General features: G+C 43.4%; 6 protein-coding genes across 6 annotated transcripts; 3 read left to right on the top strand and 3 right to left on the bottom strand.

Annotated features, from left to right (window-relative positions):
• Positions 1-1088: 1088 nt before the first annotated feature.
• On the top strand, positions 1089-2962 carry V865_003820 (uncharacterized protein; the record flags this gene model as incomplete). The annotated part of the gene is made up of 8 exons (XM_066227607.1): positions 1089-1250; positions 1315-1348; positions 1438-1734; positions 1820-1990; positions 2078-2394; positions 2445-2602; positions 2699-2832; positions 2925-2962. 8 exons carry the CDS (start codon positions 1089-1091, stop codon positions 2960-2962), a joined length of 1311 nt encoding a protein of 436 aa, XP_066083704.1.
• A 258-nt stretch (positions 2963-3220) lies between these two features.
• V865_003819 (uncharacterized protein) lies at positions 3221-7166 on the bottom strand (the record flags this gene model as incomplete). The annotated part of the gene is made up of 15 exons (XM_066227606.1): positions 3221-3496; positions 3565-3630; positions 3696-3758; positions 3824-4056; positions 4189-4529; positions 4599-4782; positions 4858-4954; positions 5021-5284; positions 5350-5444; positions 5518-5722; positions 5800-5931; positions 5988-6235; positions 6306-6588; positions 6657-6834; positions 6895-7166. The coding sequence occupies 15 exons, from the start codon at positions 7164-7166 to the stop codon at positions 3221-3223; spliced, it is 2937 nt and encodes a 978-aa protein (XP_066083703.1).
• A 2500-nt stretch (positions 7167-9666) lies between these two features.
• V865_003818 (uncharacterized protein) lies at positions 9667-11745 on the top strand (the record flags this gene model as incomplete). The annotated part of the gene is made up of 12 exons (XM_066227605.1): positions 9667-9719; positions 9787-9910; positions 10076-10082; positions 10442-10499; positions 10589-10656; positions 10727-10765; positions 10862-10983; positions 11057-11138; positions 11217-11271; positions 11345-11403; positions 11486-11625; positions 11680-11745. The coding sequence occupies 12 exons, from the start codon at positions 9667-9669 to the stop codon at positions 11743-11745; spliced, it is 873 nt and encodes a 290-aa protein (XP_066083702.1).
• Positions 11746-12109: 364 nt separating this feature from the next.
• On the bottom strand, positions 12110-13530 carry V865_003817 (uncharacterized protein; the record flags this gene model as incomplete). The annotated part of the gene is made up of 4 exons (XM_066227604.1): positions 12110-12247; positions 12348-12842; positions 12947-13107; positions 13194-13530. 4 exons carry the CDS (start codon positions 13528-13530, stop codon positions 12110-12112), a joined length of 1131 nt encoding a protein of 376 aa, XP_066083701.1.
• A 289-nt stretch (positions 13531-13819) lies between these two features.
• On the top strand, positions 13820-16079 carry V865_003816 (T-complex protein 1 subunit alpha; the record flags this gene model as incomplete). The annotated part of the gene is made up of 9 exons (XM_066227603.1): positions 13820-13855; positions 13920-13974; positions 14038-14092; positions 14156-14249; positions 14336-14487; positions 14544-14666; positions 14744-14925; positions 15011-15630; positions 15720-16079. 9 exons carry the CDS (start codon positions 13820-13822, stop codon positions 16077-16079), a joined length of 1677 nt encoding a protein of 558 aa, XP_066083700.1.
• Positions 16080-16741: 662 nt separating this feature from the next.
• On the bottom strand, positions 16742-19394 carry V865_003815 (biotin-[acetyl-CoA-carboxylase] ligase; the record flags this gene model as incomplete). Its single annotated transcript, XM_066227602.1, has 5 exons — positions 16742-17033; positions 17115-17343; positions 17437-17810; positions 17875-18953; positions 19020-19394. The coding sequence occupies 5 exons, from the start codon at positions 19392-19394 to the stop codon at positions 16742-16744; spliced, it is 2349 nt and encodes a 782-aa protein (XP_066083699.1).
• Between the last annotated feature and the right edge of the window lie 237 nt (positions 19395-19631).

Genomic DNA, 19631 nt, shown 5'->3' with positions numbered 1-19631 from the left:
TTTTTTATCTGATTGGATATTCACTCTGGGTCATGTTCGACCGAACCAGTCCGAATCTCCTGTCAACCAGTCAGATTGAGAGATGAAAGACTTACTGGAGTATCAGCCATGCGATCAGGGAGCTCTCAGGAGGACAAGATAAGGCTTTTCGCTCTGATTGGTTGACCCCACTCTTACTGCTTTACCGGACTTCCGGCCGATGTCCAAGCGATTCCACTATCTTACCAAGTTCGGTTAAACGGGCATACCCCTTATACCATTTCTTTTGTGCTTTCTAAAGCTATATACTAGATCAAATTTTCGATTTTGTCAAAGGTTTTATCGTCTAGTGGTTAGGACACTTGGTTTTGAACAGTTCGTTCGAAATCTCCTCCCCTTGAGCCAGACGGTTCCAAGTAACCTGGGTTCGAATCCCAGTAAGACCTTGATTTTTTTGGTATTTTTGCAGATGTCATTCACCTTCAAAGACATCTTAAACGACGATCGCTCTTTGCTTTGCAATGCTCCTGATGTAGAAGAAGCGTACACCACCTGTTGGCGATATGTAAACATAAAGTAACTAAGAAGAGCTTTGTTGCCAGCAGGGTCAAGGGTAGATAGAGTAGATGCTTGCACGGACATGTCCGATCAGGCCGGACAGCGTTTCATCCGATTACCCGGTCGTCACTACTTCGTATTGAATCAACGTTGATATCGATAATCACGATAGTCCTCATCAGCATCAGCAGCAACAATACCACTCGCACTGGATCGATTGCAGCACTGACAAGAGCAGGCTCACAGATCTATAGACAATCGCAGTCACGATTGGACGATATCATCGAACACAATAATACGATCAAGTTCACTGCATTCACTGCCTTATCGCCAGGTCCTTTCTTCGCATAGACGTTCTTCCCTGTACGAGCACCTTCGCCCTTCCCTTGTCACCCGTGTATTTCTCTTTCGGGAGGAGATTCAAGAATCGAGTCGATAGATATCTCTTAACTCTGTATATAAAGAACAGCTTTTTCCCTGCCCATCTCAACCCTACATCTCATCTCAAGCATTCCTATATCCCAAATTACAATCTTTTCACCAATAACAACATGTCAACTCCAGCTATTGTAACCTACCTCAGATCCCTCGAAGCTGTTCGAGATAGGTCCAACCAAGTATACGAGCTAGCGCAGAAAGGTAAATTGGATCACTGGCAATTTGACGAGAGTAAATTGGATAAGGCGGTTGATTATTGTATAAATATAATTCAGGTGAGTGTTCGCTCCTGCTTGTTAATCCGGCACAAAAAGCTGACTTTCATGGTGGGGTATACAGAGAGATTTCGGTACGGATTATGCCAAGATACCTCGTAAGTAAAGCCATGCACCCACATCTGCACACGATACATCACATATCAATGATCTAGAAGTCGACTGACAGGTGACGTTGGCGAGATAGCCCACTGTCGTCGCAATCATTTTATAACCCCTTCCCACGATCGGATCTCCCTTCTTCTCTCTGAGCCGAAATTCCCTTCGGACCCACTAAGCAAAGCATCATCCCTGATCGACCTTTACCTCGTCTCGGTGCTGCTTGACGCTGGCGCTGGACCAGATTGGATCTACACCGAGAAAGACCAGGATGGAAAGGTCATTTGGAAAGGCGGTAGATCGGAAGGATTGGCTATAGCAAGTTATCATATGTTTGTTGAGGGGCTGTTCTCTAGTGATAAAGAGAACCAATATCAGGTTGACTGTGAGTCCACAATTTGTCTGTTCACTTTGAGAATAGTAAGAGTAGGACAGCAAGCTGAAGTATTGTTACCTATTATCGTACATAGCCAAAGCACTGAAAAACCTCACACCTGAGATCCTATCGAAATACCTTCAAGTCTCAGCATCGAACCCCATGGCAGGGTTGGATGGGAGATGTAATCTATTGATCAAGCTTGGTGATGCATTGGAGAAAAGACCTGATATCTGTAAGAACGGCAGACCAGGTGATTTATTGGGTAAGTCCAGTCCAATCCAATTTTCAATAAATCATCTCGAGTGATTCACTCAATACTAACACCGATATACTCATTGGTACAACGCAGATTACTTTGCGTCTAGAATTACCAATGCAACCCTCCCTCTCTCATCATTCTGGTCAACCCTCTTTGAACTGCTCTTGCCAATCTGGCCATCGCGTACTACCCTCCCATCCTATCCAGACGAACCTCTAGGCGACGTGTGGCCTTGTGCATCATTATCAAAATCGCTCGAGGAGACTGGTGTCAAGAGGGACGAAGGCGATGATTATGTGGTGTTCCACAAATTGACGCAGTGGTTATGTTATTCATTGGTGGAAGCTATTGAGTCGCAAGCTGGTTGGAAAGTCGATAGAGGCAAGGGACAAACAGGATTACCAGAGGTGAGTTGAATATTCAAAATCGAGACGAAAGCTGATTTGTCGTATTGCAGTATCGAAATGGTGGCTTGCTTGTCGATCTTGAAGTCCTATCTATCAACTCTTCTTCACTTGGTCACAATGCCTACCCAAATGGTCAAGATAAACCACCAGTATTGGAACCTTCCCATCCAGCAGTAATCGAATGGAGAGCAATGACCGTGATTTGTCTGTAAGTTATCATCTGCCTCACGTCTCTACAACTACTAATCATCACCAAATTCACTTAGTCGTACCTTGTAGCTGATGTTTTGCTATCATAATCTAGTGATAAGATCCATCAACTGATCTGTAGCAAGCTCAACGTCTCGACCGACGTATTGGGTCTAGCTCAAGTATTGGAAGCTGCTACTTGGAAAGGTGGAAGAGAAATTGCCAAAGAGAAGAGACAAGGAGGTGGACGTGAGTATCAACTTTCACATAAAGCTTTAGAATCGAAAATGAGAGATGATTGCTGAGTTTCAATCTGCTCGAATACCTATGTTGAATCATAGCTCCAGTCGAGATTATCAGTGATGGTACTGTTTTCTGAGCGAGGTCATAACAGTTCTTACAGGATCACTCTTGTATTTGTTTATCAGGTTCAGAGTGGTAGCCTTACTTCTGAGTCAGCTCAAGGTTGGAGTTCCATCCGTTTCTAGTTCTGATTTTCTGCCGATTAATGAAATGAACTTGAAAGTTCTATGTAATATACACATACATTCATCTAGAATATGGTCATGTACATACCGCGACACATTATACTACTACTACTATTACTGTACGTCAACTTCAGTATGAATAAACCCTACTAACCTCTATTCGATCTTGTCGAACCTCTATCCCTATCCCCAACATGACTACTCGTCGTCGCATTCCTACCTTTCCTCAGACTATAATGTCCATTCCAAGCTATCCTAATCGCCAAGAACCTAACATCCAGGTCCGTATGACTACCTGCCAAATGGCATATGGAGATCAACCGATCTTGGAAAGAGTTCGAACAGGTTTTTATACGTTGTCTAATTGAGGACAGTTGATTGGATGACAGGGTAGGTGAATCAGTTGTTGGCAGTGTATATAAGCCCTACAACGTTTCAAATGGATAAGCATTCAGCCAATACAGGAACTGATGATTGGAAGCGCGTAACTCACCCTCTCTGCATCTCGCTCGCGATCTAATCTGGTAGCTTCAGCTAATGACCAAGCATAGAGGTCATCCTGACAACGAGAAATCTATCAGCTTTGTCGTTCTGGTTCGGTGGAAGAAAGCAGAGTCGACTGACAGTAACATCCCTAAATTGAAGTATGAAGTCCAGCGCATCTCTGACTGCATCCAATAAGATCTCCTGAGTTGAAGAACGGACATCATCAGTGAGACATATATCGTATACACTATGTACACTGCACTCACCTCTTTATCCCTTCTACTACTTAACAACAAGACTTTTCTCACTACCCTACCCAAGTACTCCCTATGAGCAGCTATTAAAGCATCCAAATCGCCTTCTCTCTTCTCGGTGAAATCGATAAATGCCTGCCACGAACATTCGATCACTTCCAGTTGGTAGAATGCCTGCAGGTTTCTTAAGAAATGGACCATCTCCGATTGGACGATTCGACAATGGTGCCAATCGTTACTTAGGCCTGATAGGGGGAAAACTCATTCGAATCAGTGAGGGAACATTCGTTTTTTCGAACGGGCCAAATTCAGAAATAGTCTAACCAGTTGACTACACCATTTCCCGTTATGTTATTCGACGTGAAACGCGAACTCACCAGGTATCTTCTCATACATTCTCGAACCACTCGTTACCCTCATCCAACCACTCGTTAAAGCATTTTCAACCCTCTTTAACCTCCAAAGATGATTGAACAATCTATCATAATCCAACATCGCTTTACCGTCCAGTACGGCATTGAGGGGTGCCTCGACCTTGTATTCTAATGCGAAACAGTCCCATCCAGTTTCACCATGAGAATACTCTAATATCCGCGCGTCCAGTCTTCTGAGAATATCGGGATCATCAAATTGGGCGTTGGAGCCGCGGATGGCGGATTCGAGATCGGACGTCAGATGGTGGCGATATAGTGATATTGCTGGTTTGGATAGACGGGGACTAAAATCGTTTGAAGTCATTAGCATTTAGTAGACAAGTGAGAGGAGTATTGACGAGTAAACAGCTCACGCTAAAGCTTCCATCAGAAGTTCGGTGAAATCACCAGCACCGAGCATGAGATACGATTTTAATGCTCTTAGATGATCTAGCAGTACGAATTTATCGAAGAATATCTCTAATAGCCTTTGGCTCGCTATCGAATAAGCATCATCAATCGATCTTTCTAATCCTGCCAAATCACTATATTTCAATGCTGTGTTATTCAAGAAGATATCAGTTAGCTTCTGCCCTGCGCTCCACGACGATGCCTGAAAGATTCTTAACTGACCTCTTCCGGCATTAGCAAGTTTAGCCTGAGTTTCGATCCAATCGCTATCCCCGCAACTATATCTGATAAAATTCAAACTTCTTCCCGTTGAGAATATCTGTGTATCCCTATCAGCTCAGAACGTGCTTTTTCCAGTCAGTGAGATAGACAGATGGTAACTCACTTTCTTGCCGAATTCTTCACTGACAAAACCTGGAACCATACTTTTCACAAAGACATATTTCTTTTCCCACACTCTATGAGCTTCGTCCGTACCTCCTGCGGAATCTATGCCAACTTCGAATCCTACATCTCCAGCGGGCGATATCCTCCCGTCGCGAAGGGATATGGTCTCGGGGTTCAGTTGTACGAAGAACTCGTTAAATGGATCGTGAAGGTCACCGGAAAAGATCCATCGTTGTAAAGTGGCAAAGAATGGTTTCGATACCTATCACAAGTATATCAGACGACATTTCTTGTTTATAGATGGTATGGATTGTAATTCTGACTCACCTCTTCAAGTATCTGATCGGTAAATCTACGTATGAGAGGATCACCATGATTGGTATGTTTATGTATCTTGGACACTAACGCTCCTCCGTGTACCTCTAATGGGAATGAACCACAATCTGGATTAGTCTTGCCTAGCCTTCTTAGACTTGAGGAATTCGCGTCGCTCACTCTTAGCCTCAGCGACCACAAGGTTCATCTGCTTCAATTTCAACTTCATTTCTTCCGTCCATAATCCCAACCTCGTCAAAGTTAATCCAGCTCCTTCAGCAGGTTGTTCAGTATCTGTAGGGGAAGTCTGGTTCATCTGCGATTCCAGCACAGCGAGTAATCGATGATATTCCGACAACTCATGATGCAGAAAATGACATAGGCTCTTCATTTACGTCAAACCCTCCCTGTCAGCTTGAGCCAGGCGGGAATATCATAACAGCTGCTAAGTAAGATGCTCACCTGTTCAATCATGCCTCCTTTCCATTCTCCAGCTTGTCTCGTATTGATGAAATCCGTTACTTGCTTATATAACATACCCATCTCCGACAATTGCATCAACATCGTCTGAGTAGGTTTAGATATATATCCATCCTATTTCATCGTAATTCAGCTCCGAAGCATTCGACGTGGTGGAAATTTTGGCTCACCTTATTCTGATCAGCTACAATTTCAATTCCTACTATCTCGCCTTCTTCCCCTTCATCTTCCCTTTGAGGTATTGAGCCATCTTTCCCCAGCGGGAAACCTACACCTTCTCCTGCTCTCCCTTTCTCGGTGAGATATGGATTCTGCTCTTTTGGCGGACGAAGGGCGAATCTGACGTATCGACCATCTATGCCCTGTAGGAGGTAGAGGGTATCTCGAAGTAGTAAATGGGGAGGGAAAGGTTTTTGAGCTGATTCATGATCAATCAGTACTTTCCTAGGGATAGGAGAGCAAGGATGCAAGGGAATAGCCACACCCACACTTTGAAGTACGCCATGATTTCAGTACATCCGCTTTACTTTTCCCTTTCACGTCGAAATTCAATGATGGAATATTGTTCGAACCAGTATCTACCAATGGTGATCTCGACGAACTGAACGTGGGAGGTTCAGGTGGGGGAGGCATAGCTCTATTCGATGAGCTACCGACCGCTTGACTGTTTCTCGAATTGGAAGTGGGAGTTTTGGTGGGTACATTGTTAGGATTGAACTCGGATAGCGAGAGGAGGAATTGCAAATGAGGTAAAGGAGATGATAACAATCGCTATACAGCAATCGATTTTCATCGTCAGCTTTCGTCCGTCAGATATTACAGAATAGCAGTACGCTCACCCCCTTCTCAAGCTTGTTCCATATACCGCCGAACTTGATAGCTCTTTCCGACCCACTTGAGCTACTTTCACCTCGGGTATTCTGGCTCGAAGCTGAGCGGGAGGTAGATTGTAGGAGAATTCGCTTGGCCGTATCGGGAAGTGTTGATGCTGATAAAGGGGCTGAAGATGGTAATCGACTGGTTTACAGATACCTTTTAGTGAGAAGCTCTTGACAGGTGATACTGCACTCTACATACCTCTCCATAATTTCTTCGCACCATTCCATTAATTCCCTTACCCTCTCTTTCCTTTCCTTCTCAGCCTCATCGTTCACCTCGGCTCTACTATCAGGTCTGGAGCTAGCTACGGACGATCTACCTGATCTCGCATCGATGGGACCTCGATAGGACCTCGGAGGTGCAAGGGAAGGTACGAGTGAATAGACCAGTTGTTCAAGTGGGGAACGAGCGGTGGAAGAGGAAGGTCTGGGTCGGTGGGTCGATGCGGAAGAAGAAGGTCGAGTTGACATGCTGGACAATCAGCTGCCGTCAGATTATCCTCTCGCTCGATATCTGAGTGATTGTGCTCTCTGTAGTGTATAGCAATGCATATAAGATTGCAGAGTGAAGGCATGTACTGCAACTGGTCAACAAATCCCACTACCACGCGACGACGCGTTGTGAACGGAATCAAATCGAGTGGTGGATGGGAAGACAAGTTCCCTCGGTCAACGCCAGAATCAATCAAGCATGGCAGATACTGTAGCATCGACCATCATCTGGTCTGGCATTTCCAGAAACTTGTCTAACCAACGGACGGAAGGTAAGCTTCCGCTCTCCGATGTTCTCCGCGGAAGCGATCAACACAGCTTCCATCAGAAGTGATGTTTCATCTCTTCATTAAAACCAAGACCACCCATCACCATCAACATCTCGATTCGATCGATGTAGGTTCTTTCGATCTGGACCACTTCGATCTCCAGCTGAAGCCAAACACATGTAATAGGGTGTTGATAGATGGTGATTCATCGTCTCTTCTCGGTGCTAGTGGTTTGATTTGATTAATTGCTCTTTCGGGAGGCGGGGGGGGGCGCAAACCTTTTGATTCGTTCGTTGTTCGGCAAAAAAACAAAAACCCACTAAAGAATACAAATTTAATTCTAGAATACAAATGGAAGAGTAGGATAATACAAATCACTACTGCTAGAAGGTAATCTCAATACAAGTATACAAATGCTGACTGACTCAGAACGACCAAAGGAAGGTACTGCGGGCACCCGAATGATATATTTGAGATTCTACTGCTAGCTAGCGTTTCTTACCCACAGATGACCAAGGACAAGTGAAGCCCGACTTGATTCGTCATTCAACTCACGCTATGACCTTCTAACGCTATGACACTTTTTAAGCGAGTACTCTCCCTACCTTTGATTGATTATCGGGTTTCATTGTTTCAACCTAAAACCATGAGTTCTACTCGTACAGCTGACCAAGCCAAGAAAAATATCTTCTCTTCTGTACAGTACGATAAAAGGAGGCTGGTTGGATCATACCTTGATTTTATTTTAAATCGACGATCTACAGCTGGAAGGTGATGATCATAGCAACATCCCCAGTACGACGACTGGGCTCTCAATGTTAATCAGATCAAGAAAAACTTGGGGATCTTTTACTCGCACGTAGAATCGTCATTGTCTGTGCGTCGTTTACTTGGTAATCCGATTCGGAATGGGCACCCTGTTTTACAAATAAAGCAATAAGCGCTCTCACTCGTCGAATCGTTGAACTCGCCCCTTGTCCTCGTTTCAGTTTCAGGATCCATCAGATCATCCTTTCCGTCCGATATCATAGATCTTTGCTATTCTTTCATCTCCGCTTTCTTTTTGAAATTTTAGGTTTTAGATTTTCGCTTTGACATGTACAGTACATGCATTTTCACAGCTCGGAGTCAACATACCAAAAGCTGACGGCATCAATCTTTTTTTTTCTCTCCCCTGATTTCTATGATGATCACATTCATCCATTTGACCTTTCATCCACGCAAGGTGTTTCAGAAAGGAACGACATTGATGGGATGGTCTACGTATCTCATCTGCATCTGGGATTAACACGAGACCGAACCGAGAATCTTACTGTTTCTGTTTCTGTTTGAGATATGAAGATCAAATCCATCTGGGATTCTACCGTAGGGCATTTCTGATTATTGTTGTCTGCTGTTTTCAGCTAGTTTGCCTCGTGTTCTACACAACCGCACAAAGGTGGGGGAGAGCAAAGATCGATCAAAGAGATCCTTGGCTACGTAGGATTCATGGATCCAAAACAGAATCGGCCCGTTAAGAAAATTCCTTCAAAGCTAGTCGATGCATTTGATTGATCCTTTGATTTCCATACCTCGATATATCAACCTTAAATCTTAAAACACCTCTTTTTTCTCTCTGGTGATTTTGCGTTGCGCTCAATCTCGGCCTTGAACATGACTATCTTCATCCCAATTGAAATGATCTTAAAGGAACGGAAGCGAATAGCATCTACCAGAGCAATGTGAACTCATATCTTTAGTCATCGAGATGAGTAAATCATCAACAAAGAACAAAGATCGGCTCAGCTCAAAATCAAAATCAAATGCAAAAATGCCATCACCATCGCCATCAAATCACCATCAATAGTTAATTAATGTGAATGTGCCAAAAACAAGAGGAAATTGTCTTATGACTTGCCCTTTTACGCCCCACTCATTCATCCATTCCCTTCCATTTCCACTTCTGCCAAATCGGACTACTGTGGTGTTGGAAGGGATCATATCATCTTTCGCACTATGTATCGACGATCGATCAGCGCCTTACGCCTCAGCCAACCATACAGTGTAGAACATCGATATCGATACTCAGGATCCAGATATAAGCAAGCAAGCGAAAACACGACGTTCGACGTTAAAATCACAAAAATCATGTCTGACTGTTAAATTTCATTGATAATTGTTTGATTCTTCTTTGTCACTCAATTCATTTCGTCAAGGAAAACTACCATAACATGCCATCTTTCTTCAATAGACGATCTTCTTCAGGATTACCCGAACGAGATAGGTAAGTCGTTCCTCCACCCATCACATCATCCACTGTCATTTCTTGCTGAAGGTATCATATACTATAGACTCCACGCACTTCACGCATTGTACGAGACTGTCCTCGAGCCAACCCATTCTGATATCATTAATGCCCATCTATATAATATACATCTTACTCAGAGGAGAACAGCAGTATTGGACGTTGGTACTGTAAGTGTTCTACATTCACTGACCCTAATTCCAGGGGAGGCTGACACAAAATATGATGTCTTTGTCGATTTCATTCTGTTTCGTCTGCTATTGGCTCGGTTCGTCCCGTTTTGTTTGTTTACATCCGTTATCCGTCATTCGCCATTCGTCATTCGTCAACCTCAGGGAACCGGTATGTCTTCCTTCTTTTTCCCCAACCTGAAACATGAAACGGATCGGTGAAACTGATGAAATAATTGTTCTCAACTTCCTTTGACAACGATGATGATGATGATGGTAAAATCGTACCTTGACGACGAATGTCAACATCCGCCTGTGGACTTTTGCCGATCTATTTCGACTCTACATCCTGCTTTGATCTTTGATTTATTGCGCCCTGTTCTATATTGGACGGTGAAACGAAACGGAAAACCGATACTTTAACGGAAACGAATAATGAAATTCTTACCCTCAATAATATCGAATACAAACACTTCATCAACACCGAATGACTTTTTTCACAATGACCGAACCGAACCACAACGCAAATAGGCGAATGGGCAATACATATTGCCAACACCAACCAATACAGTGATGTGTTGGGTGTAGAGTGAGTTCACTCAAATCCCATCAGACTGCCACATCTCTCGTTGACGGACTGTATAGTACGTACGTTCAGCTAAAACATTGAGTTCGCAGTATCGATTGGAGATTGATGAATCGAGATGTGAAATCGAAATATGGTAATATCGATTTTGCTGCTGTTGGTATGTCTGATACCTATTCGTATTGGGGAAGTAAGATCGTATATCGGGCTGATAGATGTTTGTTGAGTAGATGTGGAGGAACCATTACCTTGGCCAAGAGGGAAATTCGGTATGTCCCCCATCGATTTTACTGGCCAATACCGACGAACAAACATCATTGGCAAGATGAAGTGGATTAACGATGGGTTTAATTCGTCTTATGTAGATGTCATACATGTCAAAGGACTCTTACTTGAGATCTCAAATTACGTCCGTCTGATCGAGAAACTCGCAATGGTCTTGCGTCCCGGTGGGTTACTGGTGATTACAGAAGTAGAAACAAGCTACGTAAGTAGTAGTCCCACAAGAAATAAAGGAAACAAAGATAATGTCTGATTCGACATTATCAATATTCACATAGGTATCTTCGACGGGACAGGAATCACCGAGGAATCTGAAGCAATGGGATGCATGTGTGGAAGCTGCCTTCGGCAGTAGAGGAAGTAAGTCATGCTTATCATTTTCTTACATACCCCTCACAATGAGAGCATTCGTTGACTCTGGCTTGGTGCACTTTATAGTCGATGTGGATTTTCCGAGTAAGATCAATTACTCGATAGCTAATTCCGGAGTATTGTAAGTAATTTCATCCTTCATAACGGTCAAGTAATCTACTGAGCTCAGTGCTCACTCAACACTTTCATTGTAGCGCCCCAGATCCATATTGTCTGCAGCTGGCCGTACCAGCTGGATCATACATGCGAGGAGGTAAGCTAGCCGCTACGTGTGGCGTTTCAATGCTGAACGACCCATCTTGCTGATGTCCATTATTTCATATGTTCTGGATTAGACCCCCTGACACTAGCTCGAAGAGGTCATATGCACCCTCAAGTCCTCTTATCAACTCTCAAGAGGATATTATCGGTATTGATTGAATATGGGTATAATCAGAATGAATTGGAGAGTCTTATGCAATCATGTTTGACCGAAGTAAGATATTATCTTTTCCCATATGGATACAAGCTTATGTGAATCATGTTGTAGCTCTCAAATCCACAGGCGAGATATCATCAGAGGTTATTCGCAGTGTACGCTACCAAGATCTATTGATTGATCTGCTCATCCATCGGTGTACCAGTCGATATTAGATTCTCATCTTATTATGTTCTTTTCATCAATTTTGGGGTCTTTGGGACACATATTTCCTTTTCACTCTTCACTTTCCAAGTAATAAATATTATATATCATTCGAGATCTTCCACTCGATACCCCATCCGTTCATACAAGTGATTGCGCCAATCAACCAAAATTACAGTATATTAATATAATTTTGAAATTGATAAATCAGCATAATCAATAACAACCTATGTATCACCCATTGAATACGCGCTATTGTACAGTAACGTTTTGTAATATTCTTGAGTTAAGAAGGAGTAGTACAACATATATGCATCAACGTAGTTTATTTCATCATTTATCTTATTCTAGTACCTAGCAATCCCTCTGTGGCAGCTTCGGGACTATGATAAATTACTGCTCTAGAGGGATAAGATACTTTAGATGAAGGTATATCGACGAATAGTGACAACAAGGTATATTGACCTGAGGCGTTCTGCAAATTGATCCTTTGGATTAGCTCTCTCTCTCTCTGAGACACAAATGGTGAATGTAATGTCTAACTTATATCAAGTTAACTATGGACTAACACTCACCTTGACGTATTCTGCTCTACATTCACCTATCGTATAAGTACCTGGGGGAGGTAATCCTCTACCACTACTTTGCTTTTTACTTCCACCTGATATGGTTGTATTTCTAAGAGAAGAAGTGAAAGAGCCTAACCATCTACCTAAAGTACCCTGTTCAGATTGCTGTATAATCTGAACTTCATTTCCATTTCCATTCTTTTCGATCTCGGACGAGGTACCAGAGATCGTGTCATTTTGACTACCCTCCTCGATCAATCCTACGTAAGTTAAGCCGAGACGACCGTACGACTCGATCTTCTTGTAAAACCCTTTCAACCAACCCAATTGTTCAGGCTCATCTTTACCCCTCCCATGGACCCAGAACGTCAATAGCATATGATCTCGACCGGAGGTAGGATGCTTGATGAACGTATGTGGGATAGGGGAAGATCCCCGTACTGGTGCGGAAGATGAGGGGGAGTGGGTGAATTTAAGTGGTGGAAGGAGATGAGCGTTGAGCTATGTTAAAAATACATAAAACACAAAAGAGTATGAGTATCATTCCAATCAGAGTTTGAGTTATGTTCATTAACATATGTATGGTAGAGTGAGTCACTACTCACCGCATCGGAATCACGTATCATATCAACAGCTTTTGAGTAAAGTACAGAAGGTGAATTGGTAGCGAACAATTCGGTAGTTAGAGATAAAGTCAATATGACGAATAACGTTCCTCCTATCAATATCACAGCTAGATTTCCAGTTTGTTGAGTAGTTCGTACCACTACGTCATACCACATACATGTGTACACCTATCAGTCAGCAGTCTATCTTGAGGATATGATCTGATGGGAAGAAGGCTTAACATACATTTCCCACCTATGCCTAGCTCACTCCACGATCTCCAAGTTTTCCTCCTCCCACTTGCGCCTACACCCAGAGGGAACGGTCCGACCGATTCTGGACCTTCGGCTGCTCTCCTTGCTGCTCCGGAGTTGCGTAGTAGATCCGCCGTAGCATCTGCGCTGGACGATGGGGATTGGTGGGCAGTCGATTTATGAGTAGCGTATGTTCTGATGGACGGTATAGGTGAGAAGGGAAGGGTGACTCTGGTTGATAACCTACTCGCGGGTTTGGGAGTCGCTCGAGATGATACTTGAGTCAAGGTATTGAGGATGACCCTCATCGATACGAGTGGTCTTGCCATATTGCTGTTGCGTCTCTTCCTAGCTGGATTCAGAATGAGTAGCTCTTGACATTCTTTCCTACCATTTGTACGGTTCCGTATTCTTCATCTCATCTGCTTCGAGGGTGGAGGTTGCACATGGTTGAATTTGATTCCGTCGATGGTCATGTCGCCGCCACGGGTCTTTGGATTTTCGCGTCTCAACCAGCAAAAGTTGGTCATCCCATTCCAATCCTTCTGCAACTTTCCACTATCTATATACCCCACTCTCGTCACCCGTTAGCCAATACAAGAGTCAAAAACGAGCAAAATGGCGGCTACAATGTATCAACGTGATCCCAGAGCGGTGAGCTACCCGCTTCTTACACCTTCACCGGATGATTATAGCTGATATACTTTGTATGTGCTAGGGCCTCTTCTTGGGTGGAACGAGAAGCAGTGGTGCTGAAGTGAGAGATGCCAATGGTCAGTTGACCATGCCAGAATATCAAATAGTAAACGGAGCTGATGCGGTCTCTGAATGTGTAGTCACCGCTTGTCAGACCGTTTCGAATATCTTGAAGTCCTCGTTAGGACCTGTTGGGTGAGTAGTCAGCTTCCATGCTAAGATCAATGAACGGATAGCTGATACACTTTGTTACGACAGTCTCGATAAGATGTTGGTGGATAATGTGGGAGATGTGACTATAACGAATGACGGAGCTACAATCTTGTCGTTGTTGGAAGTCGCTCATCCAGCTGTGAGTAATGCACCAACCATTATTTAACTGTATCTAGAGTGTACGATACAGGGCTGTCATACTGATCATGTGCATTTACACTCTAGGCTCGAATCTTAGTATCTTTAGCCACCCAACAAGATAAAGAAGTTGGAGATGGTACCACCTCAGTCGTATTGCTCGCTTCCGAATTACTTAGAAGAGCCAATGAATTAGTCAGGAATAAGATTCACCCAACTACCGTTATAACCGGTTACAGGTCAGTGTCGACTCCTTCATCACATATAGACACATGCTGATGCTCGATGGAATCAGACTCGCATGTAAAGAAGCATGTCGATTCATGGCCGAACAACTTTCCACCAAAGTCGATAAACTCGGTAAAGACTCTTTGATCAACGTAGCTAAAACTTCCATGAGTTCAAAGATCCTCGCTGCGTGAGTTCATGTGAAGTTAGCTTGCCAGGTCATACTGTCGTATAAGCTGATACATAGTACTATACTATCACATACAGAGACGATGATTTCTTCGCTCCTCTCGCTGTCGATGCTATGCTCGCTGTCAAGACTATTAACGCCAAAGGAGAGAAGAAGTACCCCGTCAAAGCTGTGAACGTACTCAAAGCTCATGGTAAATCCGCAAGGGAAAGTTTCCTCGTCAAGGGTTACGCTTTGAACTGCACTGTTGCTTCTCACGGTGAGTTCGCGTTGTGACATCCCTGATAGGTCTCATCCTCATCAAGATGCAAGTATGCTAATTTTCTGATACTGTTCTCGACTAGCGATGAAACTCCGAGTCACCAACGCCAAGATAGCATGTCTCGATATGAATCTCGCCAAACAACGAATGCACCTCGGTGTACACATCACAATCGATGATCCTGAACAGCTCGAAGCTATCCGAGCTAGAGAATCGGAAATTACATTGGAGAGAGTCCGAAAGATCTTAGCTGCTGGAGCCAACGTCATCTTGACCACCAAAGGAATCGATGATCTATGCTTGAAAGAATTTGTCGAAGCTGGTGCGATGGCTGTTCGAAGATGTCGAAAAGAAGATTTGAGGAGAATCGCCAAAGCCACAGGAGCGACTTTGATCTCTTCCTTGGCGAACCTCGAGGGTGAAGAAACGTTCGAAGCTACCTCTTTAGGATTTGCCGAAGAAGTTTCGCAGGAGAGGATCTCCGATGATGAGTTGATTTTAGTCAAGGGAACTAAGATTGTTAGTTCCTCGTCGATCATTCTTAGAGGTGCGAACGATTACATGTTAGATGAGATGGAACGAGCTCTGCACGATGCTCTGTCGATCGTAAAGAGGACACTGGAAAGTGGAAGTGTCGTCCCTGGAGGTGGTGCGGTTGAAACTGCTTTGAGTATCTATCTAGAGAATTTCGCTACTACTTTGGTAAGTCCACTTACTGATCTGAATGATGTGTCCACCTTTACACATTCCAGTCGTTGATCAAACACTGATATTCATGGATGATTGTGTAGGGTTCTCGCGAACAATTAGCCATAGCCGAATTCGCTTCTGCCCTCCTAACAATCCCCAAAACACTAGCTCTGAACGCTGCCAAAGATTCTACCGACCTAGTAGCGAAATTACGAGCGTACCACAATGCAGCTCAGAACGCTGCGTTGAACGATCCAAAGCGAGGATTGATGTTTTACGGATTAGATTTGTTAAATGGTGAAGTAGTAGATAACAGACAGAATGGTGTATTGGAACCTACAATCTCAAAGATAAAATCATTAAAATCAGCTTTGGAAGCTTCAACCAGTTTGTTAAGGATTGATGATTCCATTCAGGTCGCTCCGGAACGTAAAGAGGAAGTTGATCCTCATGGTCATTGATCATAAGTGGAAAGTAGGTATGAAGGGAAAAATGCATATTTCATAGATACGTATGTATACGATATGATCAGTATGATTGGATGTTCAAAGCGTCCGCACAAGACAGTGGTCAATACGGTAGTTCAAATGATGCTCACTGATTTACACTGTGTGGAAGACGGTACAATCACGACCAAATGGAAAGATCCGAGATGAAATGGAATGTCTTTCTTTTCTATAAGAGCATAAATTGTTGTGTGTCCAAATCTATACTTTGAAATATGAATAGCAAATCATCATCCTCATCAACCCCTGCTCGTACGAACAGAGACCAAATCGGAACGAATAGAAAAGCTTTTCGAGAAAGAAAGAAAATCGACTGAAAAAGTCAAAAATTGATCTTCCGATAGCTGTGACATCCCTAGCGTTGAAAGATTGCTAGTGACGTGTCTAAGCTCGGTTGGTAGGGGGTTGAAGCACTGAGGAAGGATAATTTGATGTGATAAGAGGAAAAAAAGGAAAGACTGAATGAATAGTATAACAGGGAGAAAAGACAATTGCTATCGTCAGTATTTTCTACCTTGTTGTTCGATTATTGATTAGCTTCAAAATCCGAAAAAAAGGAGAATACAACCAAGGCATTCATTGTCATTATGAACATATACCTTCTCTCACGATATAACCTATACTTTCCTCTTGATCAACCCACTCATCAGATCGAAACTATTTCCATCAGGTTGTAAATCCACAAACTCCGTCTGTCCCCCTCCACCCGTTGACGATGAAGAAGAAGGGGAATATCGATCTTCGGCACTCTGATCGACCGTCCTATTATACAACGGTGTCAATCCATTTGACGTCGTCGAAGTGGATTTCTTAATGGGTATACAACGTAGTAAGCCATGATCCGGAGTTATAGAGAGGATCCTAAGGGGTGTTGGAGGTTCAGTCGTAGTTAGAGTTACCTCTTGACCACTACACAAATACCAACACAAAATCAGCTAACAATGACTATATCCATATTGGGTAAATGATTAGAGTAGTAGCTAAACATACGAATGTAACCATCTTCCATGATATTCATTCATGAATCCCTTAAATCCCTTCTCGTCTATGAATTGTTCCCATTTGTTTTCAAAGGAATTCATGATCTTGGCAAAAGTACCTTCCATAGTCGGTGCAGGAGGTAATGTCTTATTTGAATTCGATAATCTAGCAGCTAGGAGTGAATGGAGTTGAGAGAGTGATGTGGTAGGTAATGCATTGAGAACATTGATACCGCATCCTATAAGACGAAAACATCAGCTCAACTTCACTTCATAATGCTAATAGATGATGGTTAAAACTATTTGACTGTATGATCCTTGCCTGTACTCACCAACGACAATCCTCCATTTACCACCAACAAAATTGGTATTAACCAAAATCCCACCCAATTTTGCTTTTCCTTTTTTACCCGAACCAATCTCAGTACCATTCACACCCTCTACTTCAGCATATATATCATTCGGCCATTTTATCCTCACTCCCAATTTCCCATCTTCGTCTACTGCTTCACATACCGCCAAAGCCATGATATACTGTATGAAGACCATTTTATTCGATAATGAGGAGGGCAAGTCAAGTAATAAAGAGAATTGTAGGCATCCTGCAGGGGATAACCAAATGTTCGATCCTCGACCTCGTCCTGATAGTTGGAAAGTAGCGAGGAATGCAAGTGGTGCAGATAAGTTGGTAAGTAATAAAGGATTTCTACAAAGTCCGAAGAGTCAGCTACGGATTTCGACTGCATGAATATTGTACAATTACGACTCACCGATCGAGCATCGTTTGCGTACTCGTCACTGTCTCTCCGTATAAAACCAAATCACCCAAAGCGCATTTCTCCCCCTGTGCATGATCGCTTTTTCGCATAACGCCAGATCTCCTACCACTACTCTTCCTAGCACTATCCAGCTCTTTCCAGTACGTGTCAAAGTTAAACAATGGTGTCCAACGCGGAGTGTAAGGGATGTTGGGGGAAGGTAGAAGGATGGTTTTAGGTATAGAATGGAAATCTGGTGGTTGGGGTATAGGAGGGGAAACATCGCCTTCTGAATCGATTTTCAAAGATTCGATAGGAGGAGGTTCGAGCTGAGGCTGATCTCTTCTTTTCTTGGCTAGCCATCGGGTCACTTCGTCCTCGGATGTAGACGCTGAATTGGAGGTTGATTCGGCATTACCGAAATGGATCTGATCATTCCCATCTTTGAGTATTTCCCACTTGTCTTCTGTTATCATCTTATTCTTCAACTCATTCTTCGATATCGCATCAGTTGAGAGTTCAGGTAAATCAGGATGCGATAAGACAAAGATCGGTGAAGGGTGTGTGGGATGTAATAACAGATTTGGATCTTCTTCACCTTGTACTTCTCCTTCCTGATTGTCATTATTCAAGATTTGATGTTTATCTGGAGGGTTCAGATCCAACGCTTTAAGAAGCTCTTCAACCCATTTGATCCTTGCTTTCTCACTCGCTTCTATCTCATCTATCTCGGGTGGATGCTCAAGTTTGTTAATTGCTAATCTTGCTGGAGGGTCATTTAGAGGATATTCAGGATGTATCGAACATAATATACTCTTCCCCTTCCCATTCTTAGTGAGGACCACCGCAATGGGATCTTCATCCTTTCCCGTATCCGCATATCTAGCCAGAACTTCTACATTTGATGGTCTGGGTGAGGGCAATACGAAGTGACCTCCGCCATTGTAATATAGATGATCTATCGATCTATGCGAGGATGTAGAAGCACTCGAGGAAGGTTCAAGGAAGAGTGATACGGCTCTGGAACCTGATTCTGAGGCGTATTGAAAACCTGAGAACGTAGGTCCTTCGCTCGAGCCAGGGAAGAATGCCTTTTCGCGTTAAATACGAATAAGTTGGATGATTATTGGACGATTGAAGGGCAAAAAGTAACTCACAAGATCCCTTTCACCTATCACCTGCATATCGCCACCCACATCAAATTTCACTTGCTTCGTACCGAAATACGCTCCAGCGCAAATACCAAGATATTTTCCACCTTGTTCCACATACTCTTTTATTCTCTTTGTGACTTTCCGTTTGATTGTTAATTCCTCTACGAAAGGCAGATCTCTACCTCCCGGAATGACCAGTAGAGCACAGGATGGTTCCCATGGTTGGCTGGACAGGACTTCGGGAGTCGCTGGCTGGACGGTATAGTGCGGTAAGAGGAGCAAAGAGAGGGTGAGGATAGTATGTGAGAGTGAGAGTGGTGAGACACCTGGTCCGGAATAGACTAGGACTTGATGTGCGGATGGTGAAGGGCCTGGCATCGCTGTAATATCCCTAAAGAACGATGTATCTTGATCTGAGAAGGGGATAGACAGGCCTGGTACACTATCTGCTCTTGTATATCTTACTATGACAGGCAGGAAACATGAGAATGCGAATGAGATGGGAGATGATTTCGGATTTTCGGATCAGATTGCTAGTACATCCGCAGACGCACAGATCCCACTAGGGATGAATTTATCACGTGACACCCCAGGACAGATGATGGACGATGCTCA

Source organism: Kwoniella europaea, chromosome 1 (assembly GCF_036810445.1).
Source record: "Kwoniella europaea PYCC6329 chromosome 1, complete sequence".
Lineage (NCBI taxonomy): Eukaryota > Fungi > Basidiomycota > Tremellomycetes > Tremellales > Cryptococcaceae > Kwoniella > Kwoniella europaea.
The sequence above is the reverse complement of the archived record's forward strand: the minus strand, read 5'-3'. Positions and strand labels throughout refer to the sequence as shown.